The 16,037-nt window shown below is 38.2% G+C and overlaps 1 protein-coding gene across 1 annotated transcript in view; it reads right to left on the bottom strand.

Annotated features, from left to right (window-relative positions):
* The window catches only part of PLXND1 (plexin D1), a 164,974-nt gene that overhangs the window by 24,540 nt on the left and 124,397 nt on the right, over window positions 1-16,037 (bottom strand). The window contains exons 26-28 of the mRNA XM_081939433.1: window positions 8,429-8,575; window positions 4,147-4,303; window positions 1,561-1,664 (exon numbers count right to left, since the gene is read on the bottom strand). Coding sequence (XP_081795559.1) covers window positions 1,561-1,664; window positions 4,147-4,303; window positions 8,429-8,575 — 408 coding nt within the window. The remainder of the gene's footprint in view (window positions 1-1,560; window positions 1,665-4,146; window positions 4,304-8,428; window positions 8,576-16,037) is intronic.

The following is a 16,037-nucleotide window of genomic DNA, read 5'->3' as shown; positions in this document are numbered from 1 at the left end:
TTTAAAAGTTTAAAAGTAGGACGGGTTTAATTGAGATCAAGTACAGATGTAGAATCATAGAATCAAAGGGCTAGGAGGGACCTTGGAGATCTTCTAGTCCAACCCCCTGCTCAAGGCAGGAGATCTTATACCATTCCAGACAACTGGTTGCCCAATCTTTTCTTGAAAACCTCCAGCGATGGAGACCCCACAACTCCAGGTGACAAGCTGTTCCATTGATTAATCATTCTCATTGTTAGGAAATTCCTCCTAATTTCCAGGCTGAATCTCCCTCTGTCAATGCTTCCATCCATTGCTTCTTGTCAGGTACTAGAGAGAATAAATCAACACCCGCTTCCCTGTAACAGACCTTTAAGTTTTGGAAGACTGCTATCATGCCTCCCCTGAGACTTTTCTTCATTAGGCTAGTTCATACCTAGTTCATTGGGCAGGGGGTTGGACTAGATGACCTACAAGGTCCCTTCCAATTCTGTTAATCTGTAATCTGTATCCCTTGGCATTGTCGTTCTTCTCTGCACTCCTTGGGCTGAGTCTCTCTTTTACCCCGTGGTGATAAGAACTGGATGCAGTCTTCTAGTCCAACCCCCTGCCTAGACAGGAAACCCTATACTCGTGATGGCAAACCTATGGCACGCGGGCAATAGGTAGCACACGGAGCCATTTGTTAGGGTATGCGAGGCGTTGCCCTGTCAGCTCCAGCGTCCATGTGCGCACTGGCCAGCTGACTTCAGCCTTCATTTTTGGCTGTTTTTCGTCCTCCAACTCCGAATCTATCTGGTGGTGGTAATGTCTATCCCACATTTCTCTATCTTACCAAGAAATAAGCTGTGGTACCGTAAAGGTAATGAGAGCCAGTTAAGGCATGAGGCTAGAAAATGGGAGACTGGGAGCCTTAGGCATAAAGCTAACTAGGTGACCTTGGGCCAGTCGCTTTCTCTCAATTCTAGGAAGCAGACAGTGGCAAACCACTTCTAAAAAATCTTCCCAAGAAAACTGCAGGGAATTGTCCTGGCAGTCTCTGAGAATTGGGCACAACGGAAGGGAAGGGGGGAAAAACCAGAAGTAGTACAAGCTCAGTCCCATGGCTATTTGTATGAAATTAGTATACGCGTGTGAAAATGCTTTGAAGAAATTATATGACTGTCACTTCAAATGAAATTGAAATTATTTTTCACAAAGGAAGTTTAAAAAAAAGCAAGCTTCTTTTGTGGGCAACCCGTGCTCCTCTAAGAGATCAATGCAAACTCTGACACTATTGTTAAGAAGAGGAATGGCATGATTTTAATTAGGACGGATGGATGGCAGCCACTGGGAAAACGAAGCTTTTTCTTCCACGGCAATATCTTGTTTTGCATGAAAAGTGTTTAATTAGTCTTGATGTGTTGCAATATTAACGAATTTCTCGCCAGGGCAGATGTCTATTCCCCAGAAGGTCTTGTGGAGTTATGGCAACCTTCCTGCTTTGCTTCTGTTAATCCTGCTTAGGAAACAGATCGTGGGGCCTCAGAGGAAAGCCAGGCTTAAAGGGAGAGAAATTCTTGGAGCAATGACGCTTCTTACCTTATAATGTCCTAAGGTGTTCAGTTTTTTCCTGCCATCTTCCATCACGGAAGTGTCATCAAGGTCCCGGAGGATGTAACTGTCAGTGCTTGTGGCAAACCATTCTAAAAAAAGAAAATGGAATGAGTAAAAAAAAGTTGCCTGGAATACAGCAAGTGTTAGTTAGCAAGAATATAAATCGCTTTTCATATTTTGATGCCACATTTTGTGATTTGGGAAATGAGTATTCCAGTAGCGAGCTCTGGGGATTTAAAGAGCATTTTTATTCCATTAAACTCACATGTGAGTTACCATGGTAGGAAATCTTTTAAGAGCATTGCAAGTAGATAATTTGTAATCCCTGTACTCTACTTGGATGTTATGACCCTCTTTGTCCCATCTATACCAATAAAAATACTATAGTACTTAGAGAATATGCGAAGAAAAGAAGTCTGCAGGAATATTTTCTAGCACTCTGATTTCCAGCTACCTGGATTTAAATAAATGTACAGCAATCTCTTTTGCTCAAGTACTGTCTAACCCTGAATGCATTGATACAGAAATTCAGTTAATTTCAAACATGAACTCTGAAGCACAATTTACGAAAGAGAATGTAAATAAAGTTTAAAAAATCTATTAATTAATTGTAAAGCTAGCATTTTTTTCCTGATTTCAAGCAAGGTAATTTTTCCTCAGAACTTTTAAAAAAAAAATTCAGAGGGAAACTGCTGAACTTCTTGTGAACGTTACCATTTTCTCTACCTTGCCCCAGCATTTATATTTGGAAATAAAGTTTGCTACCTTTCGTTCTGACAAGATGTCCTTTTTTAGTTTTTGGCAATTATTAGCAACAGTACTTTATGTTCCAGTGGCTGTTTTTCTGAACGTGACCAAGAGGCACAACTGGGGGCATTGATGAGATTTAGCCCTCTGTGTTTTATTTGATGGCTTGGTCATTCAATAATAATAATTTATGTATTTATTTAGAAATTTTATATTGCCGCCTACTCGCACATAGTCACTCAAGGTGGCTTACAAGGCTATAAAAACACCATATTAAAGAAATAAAAAGAATAATAAGAAATAAAATAATTAATATCCCTCCTCCCTCCCTGGTGACAACACACATTCATACTAGCCATTTAATGGGCTTCATCCGGCTCTGGGTTCCCCAGGCCTGTTGGCAGAACCACATCTTCAGGGCCTTCCGAAAGAGTGTTAGAGTAGGGGCCCATCTAATCTTGGGGATGGGGGGGATGGGGGATGACGTTCCAGAGAGAGGGATCCACCATGAAGAAGGCCCTTCTTCTGGGTCCCTACAGATGTATCTCCTTAGTGCCATCTCTATGTATTACATCATTTGCATATCCAAGAACATATGCACACATACCAGGGGTGGGTTCCACAAATCTACCGTGCCGTTTAGAACTGATTTCAGCTCCCTCCCCCTGCCCGTCCGGACATCATCAAGATGAAGAGCGAGAGGAGGAATTCTGGGAGTTGAAGTCCACAAGTCTTAAAGCTGTCAAGTTTGAACACCCCTGGGGTTTTTTTCTAAAGGGTTAGGGGTGCAAGGGTCTTGTAACTTGACAGCTTTAAGACTTGCACACTTCAATGCCAGAGTTCCTGAGCCAACATGACTGGAGGAGGAATTCTGGGAGTTGAAGTCCACAAATCTTAAAGCTGTCAAGTTTGAACACCCCCCAGGGTTTTTCTAAAGGGTTAGGGGTGCAAGGGTCTTGTAACTTGACAGCTTTAATACTTGCACACTTCAATGCCAGAGTTCCTGAGCCAACATTTTGGTTGCTAAGCAAGAGCATTGTTAAGTGAATTTCACTACATTTTACAAGTTGGCCACACCCACCCAGTCACATGGCTGGCAAGCCCCTCCCACCCAGTCACATGGCCAGCAAGCCACTCCCACAAAACAGGCCACACCTACAGAAGAGGTTCTAATTTTTTTTTTAAACCCACCACGGACACATACACACACTCCGACCTCCGCTCCTTCCACCACGGACACATACACACACCACCGACCTCCGCTCCTTCCGTAAGAAGCTTAAAACCCACCTGTTCAATTTAGCCGGCCTGGCCTAATTCCCAATTTTAGTTCCTCAAGCCTGCACTTTAAAGTTTTTTTTAGGGGTATGCTTTTTAGTTGCTTTTAATTTTTACTTTTCTGTACAGCTGTATTAGGTTTAATTTGTTTTTAAGGGTATAGGATATTTATCTTTTGTATTTGTTTTAATGAGACGCGAGTCCCTTCGGGGAGAGGGGGCAGTCTATAAATTCTGAAAATAAAAATAAATAAATAAACTCCGCCTCAATTCAACCCATCTCTGTCATTTTTCATTCCTGGGATTTCTAGGTTTGGGGATTACTTTGCTTGTATGTAACTTAACCATTTTTAATGTAAATGAATTTTGGAAAACAAACAAAACAAAGACCAAATCTCTTAAAGGGCTGCTTAATTCCCAAACAGCTGATCACAAAAATACACTAAGGGAAGATATTCCATGTCTGAATATTATCTTGTATATGATGAGAATTCATATTCAAAAGATAAAAACGGGTGTTTCTGAACAAAAAAAAAACTGTACTTACCTAGGTCAACATCTTCCACTCTTGGCCATTGGGAGTATGGGATATTCTTGCAAAAGGCTTCAAGTATCTTCTCCTTAACCTGACTGAGCGTATCTGTATCCATTACTCGAACGCTCAGCGAGTCCATTCCACAGCCTTGGAAAGACACATTAAGATTCTGTGGAGGAAGATGGTTGCTAAGGTTGTAGGTGAGGTGCACAAGTTATAAGACATAAAAAGGCTATGAGCCATAGACTCCCAAGAATTCTTGGCAAATCTAGCTGCCATATATTAAAAGAAAGAGAGATGAATTTTAAAGCTAGTGAAAAGCACTGATTTATAGATCAGTAAATTAATATTGACTGTTTTTATTCAAGACATATGAGAACATCGTAAGCTCCCTTTGAACTGTCTGTCTATGGACTTAAGGTCTGAAATACAGGAACCATATCATGCACTTGCTGTTTTCTTCCATAAATTCATTTTTAGCACCAGTGAATATGGGTACAATGAATGGCAAGTGATAGCTTACTTTGCCTTAGAGTGATGATGAATACTGTCTCTCTCCCCGTGTGTGTGTTTGTGTGTGTTTGTGTGTGTGTGTGTTTGTGTGTGTGTGTGTGTTTGTGTGTGTGTGTGTGTGTGTGAGAGAGAGAGAGAGAGAGAGAGAGAGGGACGAAGGGAAAGAGAGATATGTAACACAGAGGTACTACATAATAAATGACCTTGACTGTTCTCTGGGCTAAGCAGAAATTACATTTAGCAACCTGAGCTCCTGTGTCTCTTTGTTGCTACCACTGCTGCATTGACATAGTTCTCATAAATATAAGCAGATAAAACCTAGACATGTGTCTTAACTTAACTACCTCAGACTGCAAATGAGGGTTGATATGATGAAATACTTCTCTACAAGACAAAAAAAAAGACCCTACCCCCAAACATAAAAAAACACATTAGGGAGAAAGCTTTGCTAAAATCCCCCTGCCTTGTATCTTAGCTTATTAAATATAGTTGGATTTTTTTTAAAAAATACAGAAGAGCAATCAAATACATCTTTAAATGCAGTTGGACATGACACAGTTTAAGAAAGCTTTACAATGTATTTTGCTTTTTGGAATAATCAGGCCCATGCAGCATTTGTCGCAATAAGAAGATATTTACGAGAATTTGCATTTGTAAACCATTGTGTTCTCTCTTACATTTTTGTGCTCCTTTTGAATTAACTAGCTATAATCTACAAGCTAGTTGATTCAGAAAGAGCAAAAGACATCAAGAGAGAAAACTATATATTTTTTTAACCATTTGGGAATAGACATTAGCTGAAGATTATTCTTGATAACTGAACATGTCCATGATTCCATTCCTGAATATTTTATTCAGGATTTTATTCCATTAAAACAATGTTCAGCTGGAAGTAGTGCAACTACATATAATCATGCACCGTATGTTCACAATGTGAATGTGAAACAGAAGTGTTCTAAATGTATAGCTGGTAATATCTTATGAATATGATTTGAGAAGAGCATTTATTTTATTTTATTGTTATTCTGCCTTCGGATGAATAGAAGGTGGGGTACATTTCTAATGCTCCCAATTTTGCATACTACAGCAACCTGTGACATGGGTTGGACTGAATGAAAAGAAGCCCCAGCTGGTTTTAATGACCGAGGGGATATCAGGAAGCATGATCTCCTGGTTTGCAATCCAACACCTCGACCATCAAATCAAATTGGCTTTCTCTTTTGGACAACAAAATGCAGCTAGTCCTTGATTTAGGAATGAAATCGAGCCCAAAATTACTGTTGTTAAGTGAAGTTTGCCCTATCTTGTGATAATTATAAAGTGAATCACTGTTGTTGTTAAGTTAGTAGCATGGTTGTTAAGTAAATCTGGTTTCCCAATTGAAGGTAACAAAAGGTGTTTACATGACCCTGGGATCCTGCAACCATCAGAAATATTGATCAGTTGCCAAGCAACTTAATTTTAACTATGGGACCATGCTGCAACACTCAGTCATAAGTGTGAAAAACAATCATGTCACTATTGCAGTGATGGCGAACCTTTTCGACACCGAATACCCAAACCGGAATGTGTGTGTGTGTGTCTGTGTCTGTGTCTGTGCATGCGCGTGGGGCGGAGCGTTGGAAACCTAAAGACCAGCTGGCCAGTGCACATGCTTGTACTGGCCACCTGGTCTTTGGATTTCCGGCATGCACAAATGGGCCAGACAACTGGTCTTTGCTGGAAACTAGAAAGAGCAGCTGGCAACAGCGCATGTGCCCACAGAGAGGGCTCTGTGTGCCACCTCTGGCACATATGCCATAGGTTCGCCATCACGGCACTATTGTAACTTCAAATGGTCACTAAAGGAACTGTTGTTAGTCAGGGACTACCTGTATGATGTCTTTTGTACTGCATACATTCAGTCCTACATATCTGAAAGTCTTATAACCCAGAACTGTTAAGAGATGGGAAGTTTATAAACGTTTAATGAATTATAATTTTTGTTATGACAGCAGGTTGGGTTTGTACCACTGTTTCTGGGCTTCAACCAGTCAATATGCTGTCTTGGGTATTGCACGTTGTAGACAGTTCTGCTTGTATCACGGGAATATTTTTCTATATATGCATTTTCAAAAAAGAATCAATTGTGGACTGTTTATGTGCTATTAACGATATCTCTGAATAGAATTGGGAATTCATTTTTTATTTCAACCACTGATAAACAAAGACTCAATTACATTTCTCCAATTTATTCCTATGGGGTTATTCATGAAAGACAAAGCTGCCCTTCAATTCTGCACTGTAAATTATCGTTCAGTTAGGAACAAGGATATGGCCATAAGGCAAAGGATTCAGTGCTCCAAAACTGTTCTCATTTACACCATCATAACTTCTGAGTGAGACCCCTGATTCTGTGACAACTCTTCTAGATTTACACAACTGCAGTTGAATGCAGAGTTTAATTTTCATTTTGCAGAGATTTCACTGCTGCATTTACTAACAGGCTGAATTTAACACACGGACTAACACGAACCAATTTATAATCAGCGTAATTTTTCTATTTCTACAATGTTTGTATTAAAAGCATCATAACCTTGAATAACTAACAACTGTTTTCATCAGCTATGAATTGATGATTCGATATATACTCTGTCTTTCAGGTCTTAGCAACACTGACTTTTTAGGAATTGCATATCTCATATATGTTTGTACAATTACTATCATTTGATATACAGAATAGGTAGCCAAGTTTGTACAAGAGGTATCTAATCTACATAATTCCTAAGAAAATTGTACTTCGGGTACATTCCGATTTGTCAACCTCAATTATTTTGTGTTTGGCTAATTATCTCACTACATATGATCAATTTTCAAGGTCTATTTTTTCTAATACACTGTCATGGCTGCCATTCTGCTAGCCTAGCATCACAAGCTGACAGCCTGACATTAGCAACTGCGGGGGGGGGGGGGGGGGGAGGCAAAGAGGATTGGAATGTAGGGAGTAATTGGGGTGGGTGGGGGCAAGGCGTGAGAAACACTATCCAGCCCAAGATCACTCATTGGAATGCAGAGCTGGCAAACTGAAGGTCCATTACCAAACAATATACAAGCACCCAATTGGACATTAATTGACAACAGGGGAATGGCTGGGGAAAAGAGAAAGCTCATTGTACCATTTTGCACGTGAAAACGCCAGATCCATCTTTGCTATGGTAACTACTTAAGCTTTAGTAAAGTACACTTGTAGTAAAACAATGGGCCAGGAGTCTTCCTTTGCTAGATGACTGAGTGGAACAATTGACATACACTTAAGTTGGAAAACACTCCCCTCCCAAATACTTCTGTATAGAGTATTGTCTCCGAATTCAAGGAGAATTGACATGTCATTGGGGCTGCTGTTACTAGAAAAACAATGACTTATCTTTTGGGGGGGGAAAACCAGAGTTGTAAGTGAAAAAAACTAATTTAGTTTGGGAAGAAGTTTTCTAATCTCAGGGGAGCTTGCTAACTGAATGAACACTTAGAAAAATCATGATTTGATCCCTGCTGTCCTTTTTGTCTCTGGTCACAGTTTCAGCCACTTTGTCTATCAAGGGAATAAGTAACCAGTGATGGTTGCTTAGGAACAGGATGCATTTTTGAATTTCAGAACAGAGATTCATACTCAGAAAGAGGTACCAGCCTCCCTGTTGCATCAAACATGCTTTCAAACCTTAAGGTGTCCTGGTTACAAAAGCTTCATAGGCAACTGTGAAAGTAACAAACACATTTTTATTTTTTTTAAAAAGGAGATTCTTACCCTTGGTTTTGCTTCAATGTTCTCTCTCAATAACCATTCTTCATTAAGTGTGTATCTTGCTTTTCCAGTGATGGCATCAATAGATCCTTTATTGATCTGTTGTTTAATAGCACACAACAGGAGAAAAAAGGGCTCCCCTACGGTTTCCTATTAGATGAAATAACAAGCTATGATTTTCTGAGCATAAACTAACAATGGATTTTTTTTTAAATAACATTGTCCATATATACAAAGGGTAATTCACACCTCTAATACTAGTGTATTACAAAGTAGCCCAAATGAGCTACTTATCACCCTACAAAAGCAAATACAATTATTCACATGGGAAAGTTTAAGAACCAACATGCAAGCATTCAGGCTGAAAAATTATAGTACAGGAACAACTATACAATTTAGCTTTGTTCAATATCCTGTGCAACTACAATATTTATACTGAGAAGATGGATCTGGGTGAGGTGATCCAATGGTTTGAGGTGAGCTTTCATCAATATGCTGATGATCTCCAGCTTTGTATCTCCTGCCTGAGTGATACCATGGATAATCTTGTCTCAATGCCTAGAGGCTGAGGAGCCTGGATGGGGCATGATGGGTTTAGACTCAACCCATGCAAGACTGTGGCTTTGGATGCTTCCTGGATAAGGTGACACTGCCTCAGATGAATCTGATGTGCAATTTGGGTGTCTTCTTGGACTCATAGCTCCTACTGGAGCAGGTGTTAGCCATGAGGGCATTCACACCCCTTGGGTGCACCAGTTGCACCCATACCTGGATCAGGAAGCTTTGCTCATTGTCTCTCATGCCCTTGTAACCTCCTATTTGGACTAGTGCAACGTAATCTACTTTGGGCTGCCCTTGAGAAGCATATAGAAGCTTCAGCAAGGACAGAATGTAGCTGCACAGGTTCTAAATGATGTCGGCTACATGACACATTAACACCATTGTTTTGGAGCCATCATTGTTTGCCAGTGTGCTTCCAGATGCAAGTTAACTGCTTGCCAACTTTAAAGTATTTCTCCCAGTTGTTTTACCCATCCAACCTGGTCCACCAGGATTTATATGCTCTGGATTCCATCAGCCAAGAATTGTCGAGTGGTGAGGACCAGGAGATGTGCCTTCTAGCCCTTCTCTATTGAACATTCTGCCTCCAGATATTAGAATGAACCTTAATATCAGGATCCAGGGCCCTGAGTAAGTGAAGGGCCCTATTTCTTGGTTATGTTGACACCAATGGAGTACAATTCTCTCAGCTGCTACTGGTATTTCATTTCTTTTATGTATTGTATTTTAATTATTTTAACTGTTTTTATGATTGTTTGCTGCTCACAGTCACTGGTTTGAGAGAGGTGGTTATACTAACCAACCAACCAACTTTTAAAAATGAATTTTCCACAAACTTTAATTCAATAATTACTTTATATGGCAACATTCAAATTGAATAGCAGTAACTTTATTAACATTTTCTGTATTAGATTGTTAAAGAATCCAAGGGGATTTTTTCTGATTAAATTCATGTCAACATCAGAAAGCCTCTTAATGTCATTAGTTAATATTTGTTTCATTCATTAAAGGGTGTATTTAATTTTGTGATATAACTTCATCTCTCCCTTCTGAATATCTAACTGCTCTAATACAGCTATTATAAAAATGTTTCAGAACTCCACGTGATCCACATCTGTTCATTCAAATTCCTCCACTTGATGGGTACTAATATTACACATCACTACTGGAACAGGGTGCCCCAGACAATATAAACACGGCTGCTCATGAGCATGTATTCCATCTGTTTTGTAGTGCCAATTTTTCACCAGCATAATTTCTTCTGATAAAATGAGAATAAAGGGGTATTTACATGTCAGATTATGACATTCAATCATTCTCCTTTTATGGGGAGGGTTTTTTTTTCAATGTTTGCCTCCATTTATCCACTATTCTGTTCCTTTCAGAAGGAAAATATGGAATAGTTGGATAACCTATTCTGAGGGGTAGCAGTAGGAACTCTACAAGCAGTCCAGGAATACCCTCTGAGGTTAGTGTATTTAGTACTATTTCTTTAACTTCACTTACAAGGTTGGGGAGAATAAAGTTTCAAGAATGCTTGCTGAGAAAGCTGATTTTGCTATGAAGCTACAATGGACTAGTGAGTAGTTTATACACTAAATTTAGACCCAGCCTAGGAAAAATCAAGGTCAGTTATGCATTCTGGATCTATAGTAGATTCAGATTTAAGTTCCTTCTCCAATATATCAACACCCTGTCCTCCAACAAACAAGGCTAAACCTCTGCACAAAATCTATTAAAGTCTCAGACACAAAATATGTGTCAATCATACTGCTGCTTCCAAAGCTTGTGAATGTGCTTTATGAGAAGGCCACACTGACAGAACTGGTATTTATTGCCATGGCATCACATATACTGCATCTGATTAAACAGAGTGCATGAGTTTTTTCTACTTTGTTTTGAAAGATATTGCTGCAAAAAAAAAAATCCAGGGATTTTCAGCTACTGCTGCAATATTTTGCAACAGGTTTAATGGCAAGGGTTACTGCTGAAGAAAGAAATACAAAAAGTAGCCATAAATATATAGTTATTTGGGCTAAGAAATTCATTTAAAAATAGAAAAGGAAACACACAGAAAACAATTGCTGATGAAATAGCAGTGCTTGGAATGTTTTACAAAATTATTGTGGGAAATATGTTTGGAAAGAACTTGGCTTTTCATTGTGTAAAAACATGATTAATAGGTTTCCTTAAAAGAGAAAAAAAATCCATTGTATTTGGGTTTTTTTTTAATTAGACATTTTGACTGGTGACTGTAATATGGTTCCTTCAAATAAATCTTGAACATAAAAATAACTTGCATGAATAAAAATAGCAAATTGACATCTTTCTTTCAAATGTTCCTTATATGATGTTTTCAAACTGTTTCTCTATATGCCTCCACCTAAATGGTCACTTGAAAAACATAAAATAGAATATCAGGCAAATTTATATGCTATTCTTATACCAAGATGACTATGCAAGGCTATAAAGTAGCTGGTTCAAGCACAACATGTTGTACAAACACAATGTATTGTGTTAATTCTAGAAAACCAGGTTTTCATAGTTTAGTATATGTATATCATCATCATCATCATCATCATCATCCAAATGTTTGTGTGCCATCTAAACTCAAGGTTATGGAACCATGTTAAAATGAGCTTTAAAATGGCTAGAATGCAAACAAACAAAATCTATTATGTTTTGTTTCTAAAAACTTCAAGCAGTTGCAAAGCAAGGCAGCCTATAGGCAAGGACTACTTGTACACTGACAATGGTAAATCTAGGCCTCTTGGAGAAACGTCACCATTTCTTTCATACTTAAATGCAGAATAAGACTGGCTCAAGGTTGACTCAATCTTCCATTTACTCAACCTTCCATTCTTCCATGGTTGGTAAAATGAGGACCCAGATTATTGGGGGCAATATCCTGACTCTGTAAACCATTTAGAAGGGACTTTAAAGCATTGTGAAGTGGTATATAAGCCTAAAGTGCTATTGCTATTGTTGCAGTAAATTACTGTATCAGCTTCTTACTTGGCATGATAATCCATATTTCCACTGATCATGAGCTTCCTAGAATATGAGAAACATCAAGATGGGAATTCCATGTAAGAGATCGATCTAGCTAAGTATCCATGCTGTTCACACATATACACATTCACGCTGTTAGTACCCATAACTTTGATTAAATCTGATGAATCCAATGAAGTCTTGCAGATTGACCAAATCAGCAGACAATGAAGGACTGAGGCTAGCCTAGTTTAATTTACTCTGCACTAAGAACAAAACAGTTTTTCTTATTAAATATTGAACAGCTTGATTGGAGTAACCAAGAAGATAGGCAGACTCTTACATAAAGATACTAATTGAAATATAGGTTTGTCATTGCAGTTGCCTTTTGCTTACGGGATGGATAACTACAATTGACTATTTTGAAAGTTTGCATTATTAGAAAGCTTGTGCTTCAATTTTGTGTTCAGGAACACAAATGAATGGATTGTTTGGGAGGGCATTAATGTAAAACAAATGTGTACATCATGTAATGCTAACTTATGAGGAAAAATGTAAGCAGCAGGAATTTTATTCACCACACAATTGTTAAGGACCTTTTGCAGCAGCTGTTTCAAATAGATGTTGTGATTAATGGGGATAATTGAAAAAACTGAAAACAGATCTAACATCATATATGTCTCATGGCCTAATGCTACAAGAGAGTTAGTTAATATTTGTACAAAAACAACTTGTATGAGTGGATATGTTTCACAGAACCAAATTAGGTACATTTTGAAGATATCTGACTAGCATATTTTACACACACACACACACACACACACACACACACACACGATACTCATAATTTTAAAAAAATCATTTCTCTACTGGAAATAGGAACAAGCCTTCAACAATTACAAAAAGTTATGATTTATTTTCTGTGATTCTAGAAATCTGTTGAATGGGCTTTTGGAAATTAAAAGTGTGGGTAGAATTAGAAGTTATGGTATCATCAACAGATTGAATAAAAATCTCATTATGGTCACCACATATAAATGAGTCACTAAACAATGTAATGAAAACTCTGTGGAGTTATTGTTCCATAAAACAAAATTGATTTTTTGGAAAGTCTATTTTGAATTTTTATTCATTAACACTGCCCTCTTCATGAAAGGGTTTTGGAAACAGATGATGGAAAGCAAATAACTGATGAATCTCTTAGGCACATACCATCAATCAATATGCTAAATTGTCTAATTTCATCAAGAAAGGAACTTTTCTAGTTTGCTATGTCATACATTAAGGAGCGAAGACTGGAAATGGGTAAAGTACTTGAAGACAGACCAGGTTTTAGGGTTTTACAGCAAGATATAATGTTGGTTACTGTGATTGTTTATGCCTGATCATTACCATCTTTCTTTAGCAGCTCAACAGAAGACAAGTTTGGCTTGTTACACTGAATTCTTCGCTCAGCTAGAAACTGTAAGGTTTCAGGGATCAGAATAGGTACACAGGTAATCTGGATAGCTACAACTTCATATCAACCCTAGAACAGAGGACAAACCCCTTGTTTCAGATATTGGATAAAAGGTCCTGCTAAAATAAAAGCAGGGTTTTTTAATAAAAAAAATATAAAATTTGAAAAGTCATTTTTCCTTACAGCAGAATATTTTTTAAGAAAATACTACCATTCACAATTGACATTCAACACTGGTACCAAAATGAATCCCTGCATGCTTGCTGTTCTACTACCAAAAAACCCTCAAAAGATAACGATTTTTGAAGAAAAATCTGCTGCTGCAATTAGATTAGAATGAGCATTAAAAAGGAAGGACTTACAAAGATCAATGAGAGCCATATCGATAAATACTGGCTGTTGAGAATCACAGATTATTGGAATTGGGTAGTTAAAGATATTGTAAGAAAGTGGTAAAAGTCAGAGCTGAAGAAGCTGCTTGGATGAGAAATGAAACATATTCAAAGGAAAAACCAGAAAGTCCAGCTGCCCCTTGAAAAAGCAGCTTTGGTAAAAGACAACTTTAATAAGAAAATTGGAAAAAATATTTATAAATTTATCTAAAATATTCTGATGGTCCTAATAGTTTGTGGTCACCACCTCCAACATTCGTCTCCAGTTTAGGAGAAACAAACTTTTGGATACATCCAGAAGTCTCTCCTAAAGTAAATGCAAGGCAGTATTCTTGGTTGGAGGTTTGCAATTTTATTTTCAGTTGCGCTTGACTTCACTTACTAGTTCCAAAGCACTAAGAAATGTCACTGCTTTATAATGTTTCCTACACAGCAAATAGCTGGATGATTTACAACTTATTCCCAAGTCTGAAAAGGAAACAGATTTGTGATGCTTCAAACACCATCTTAAAATTATTCTTTCTGTGCATAGGATAATCCCTGGTATCTCATCTTGGAGGATTAAAAAGACACTTATTTCAGTTCTTATAAGTAGGTTCAAAATCTACAGATTGCATTCAATTAAAGAGAGGCTTATCAAGACAGCCACCTTACTATGCTCTGCTCCCGTTTGTAAGGTAGCCAAAATACGGTGGCATAATTTGTTCCATTCAAGCAGCCAATCTCAATGCTGCCTCAGAAATAAATCTCTTTAGCAGTGCCATCCCTACAGGTTTAATAGAGACAAGTGAAGGACAGCAATTCATTGCTGAATTTCCTTTCCCACTAGCATTCCTACTTTTACTTGCTAGATCAGAAAAACGCATACACTCCCAGCAGGGTCACCCAAGGAGTGAAGGTTGTGTCAGTTGCCTGGTTAAAGCAAGCAAGCATTTATATTTTGGTAGTGGGGATATAGAAAGATGCTGGAAATGGATTGTTGCTTTAATGATATTGATAAAGGCAATGATTTCATGGGAGAAGGCAATGGTGAACCATTCCTGTATTGTACTAAGAAAGCCACATGAACATACAACATAATGTAAATGACAACGTAGTGCTGCACAATGGGCCTCTCAGGTTGGAGTGCATTTACTAAGGAAGTGACTTTTTAAAGAAGACCTGGGGATCATTTGGATATAAATACTTTGGATATAAATACTAATACATGACCAGATCAAAACTGATGTTGCCATGCAGAAAAAGAAAATTCAAACTTGTAAGATTACAGTGAAAACATAGAACTTAAGAAGTATGAAAAACACAACACAGTGAAAGAAGAAATGAATCAGTTCTGCGCTGATATTTTACATGACCACGGATTGTAATGGACTGGAATGGTACACATTAGGTCAGAAGATCATACTCAGGATATGGAAAAAAACCAGGAATGGCAATTTCATAAAGCAAGAACAGTGCTTGTCTACAATGTAGTCAGCAACCAAATAATATAAATCATTCTTCATAGAAATCTCTTTAAGATAACAAGTTTATGTTTGAACCACTGATGAAGAAGAGGAAGTGATGAGTTTTCTAGCCACATTCAATTTGAAATAAACAGAACATGCTAGCGAGATTATTTGCTTGAGGTTCATGATTGGCATGCCAAAATTAGAAACGTTAAGGAAGAAAATATAGTGGGGCTATATGGCCAAGAAAACCAAAATGAAGCAGGGTAATAATTTCTGCCAATCCAGTGATTTCTTCATTGCTAACCCAAACTTAAACAACTAAAATAATGTTTATATACTTTAACAATATCAGATGAAGTAAAGAGAAATCAAATAGAGTAGAGGGGGTATTCAGTCAGTTCGGACCAGTTCGCCTGAACCAGTAGTGGAAGTTACGGGTGGGCCTGCTCACCTGCCCCGGCTCTATGCCATCCTATTTAGGCACATTTTCAAGCCGCACACATTCGTGCAAACTGTGTGTGTGAGCAAAGTGCATACATGGATGGCCGTGCATATGCATCAACGGAACGCATGCGAGTGAAGCAAGTGTGTGTGCGCACGCTCACATTTGCAAACCGGTAGGGAAAATAAGTGAATACCACCCCTGAAATAGCGTATACTATTAATGCAAAGACAGAGTTCAGTGATAATACCAAAGATGTAGCCTGCGTCTTACTGTCAAACAGAGCACAAACCTCTCATGTGTAGTTTCCAAGTTA

Source organism: Natrix helvetica (assembly GCF_964273705.1).
Source record: "Natrix helvetica genome assembly, chromosome: 1".
NCBI lineage: Eukaryota > Metazoa > Chordata > Lepidosauria > Squamata > Natricidae > Natrix > Natrix helvetica.
Note: the sequence above shows the minus strand (reverse complement) of the source record. Positions and strands in the feature narration are given on the sequence as shown.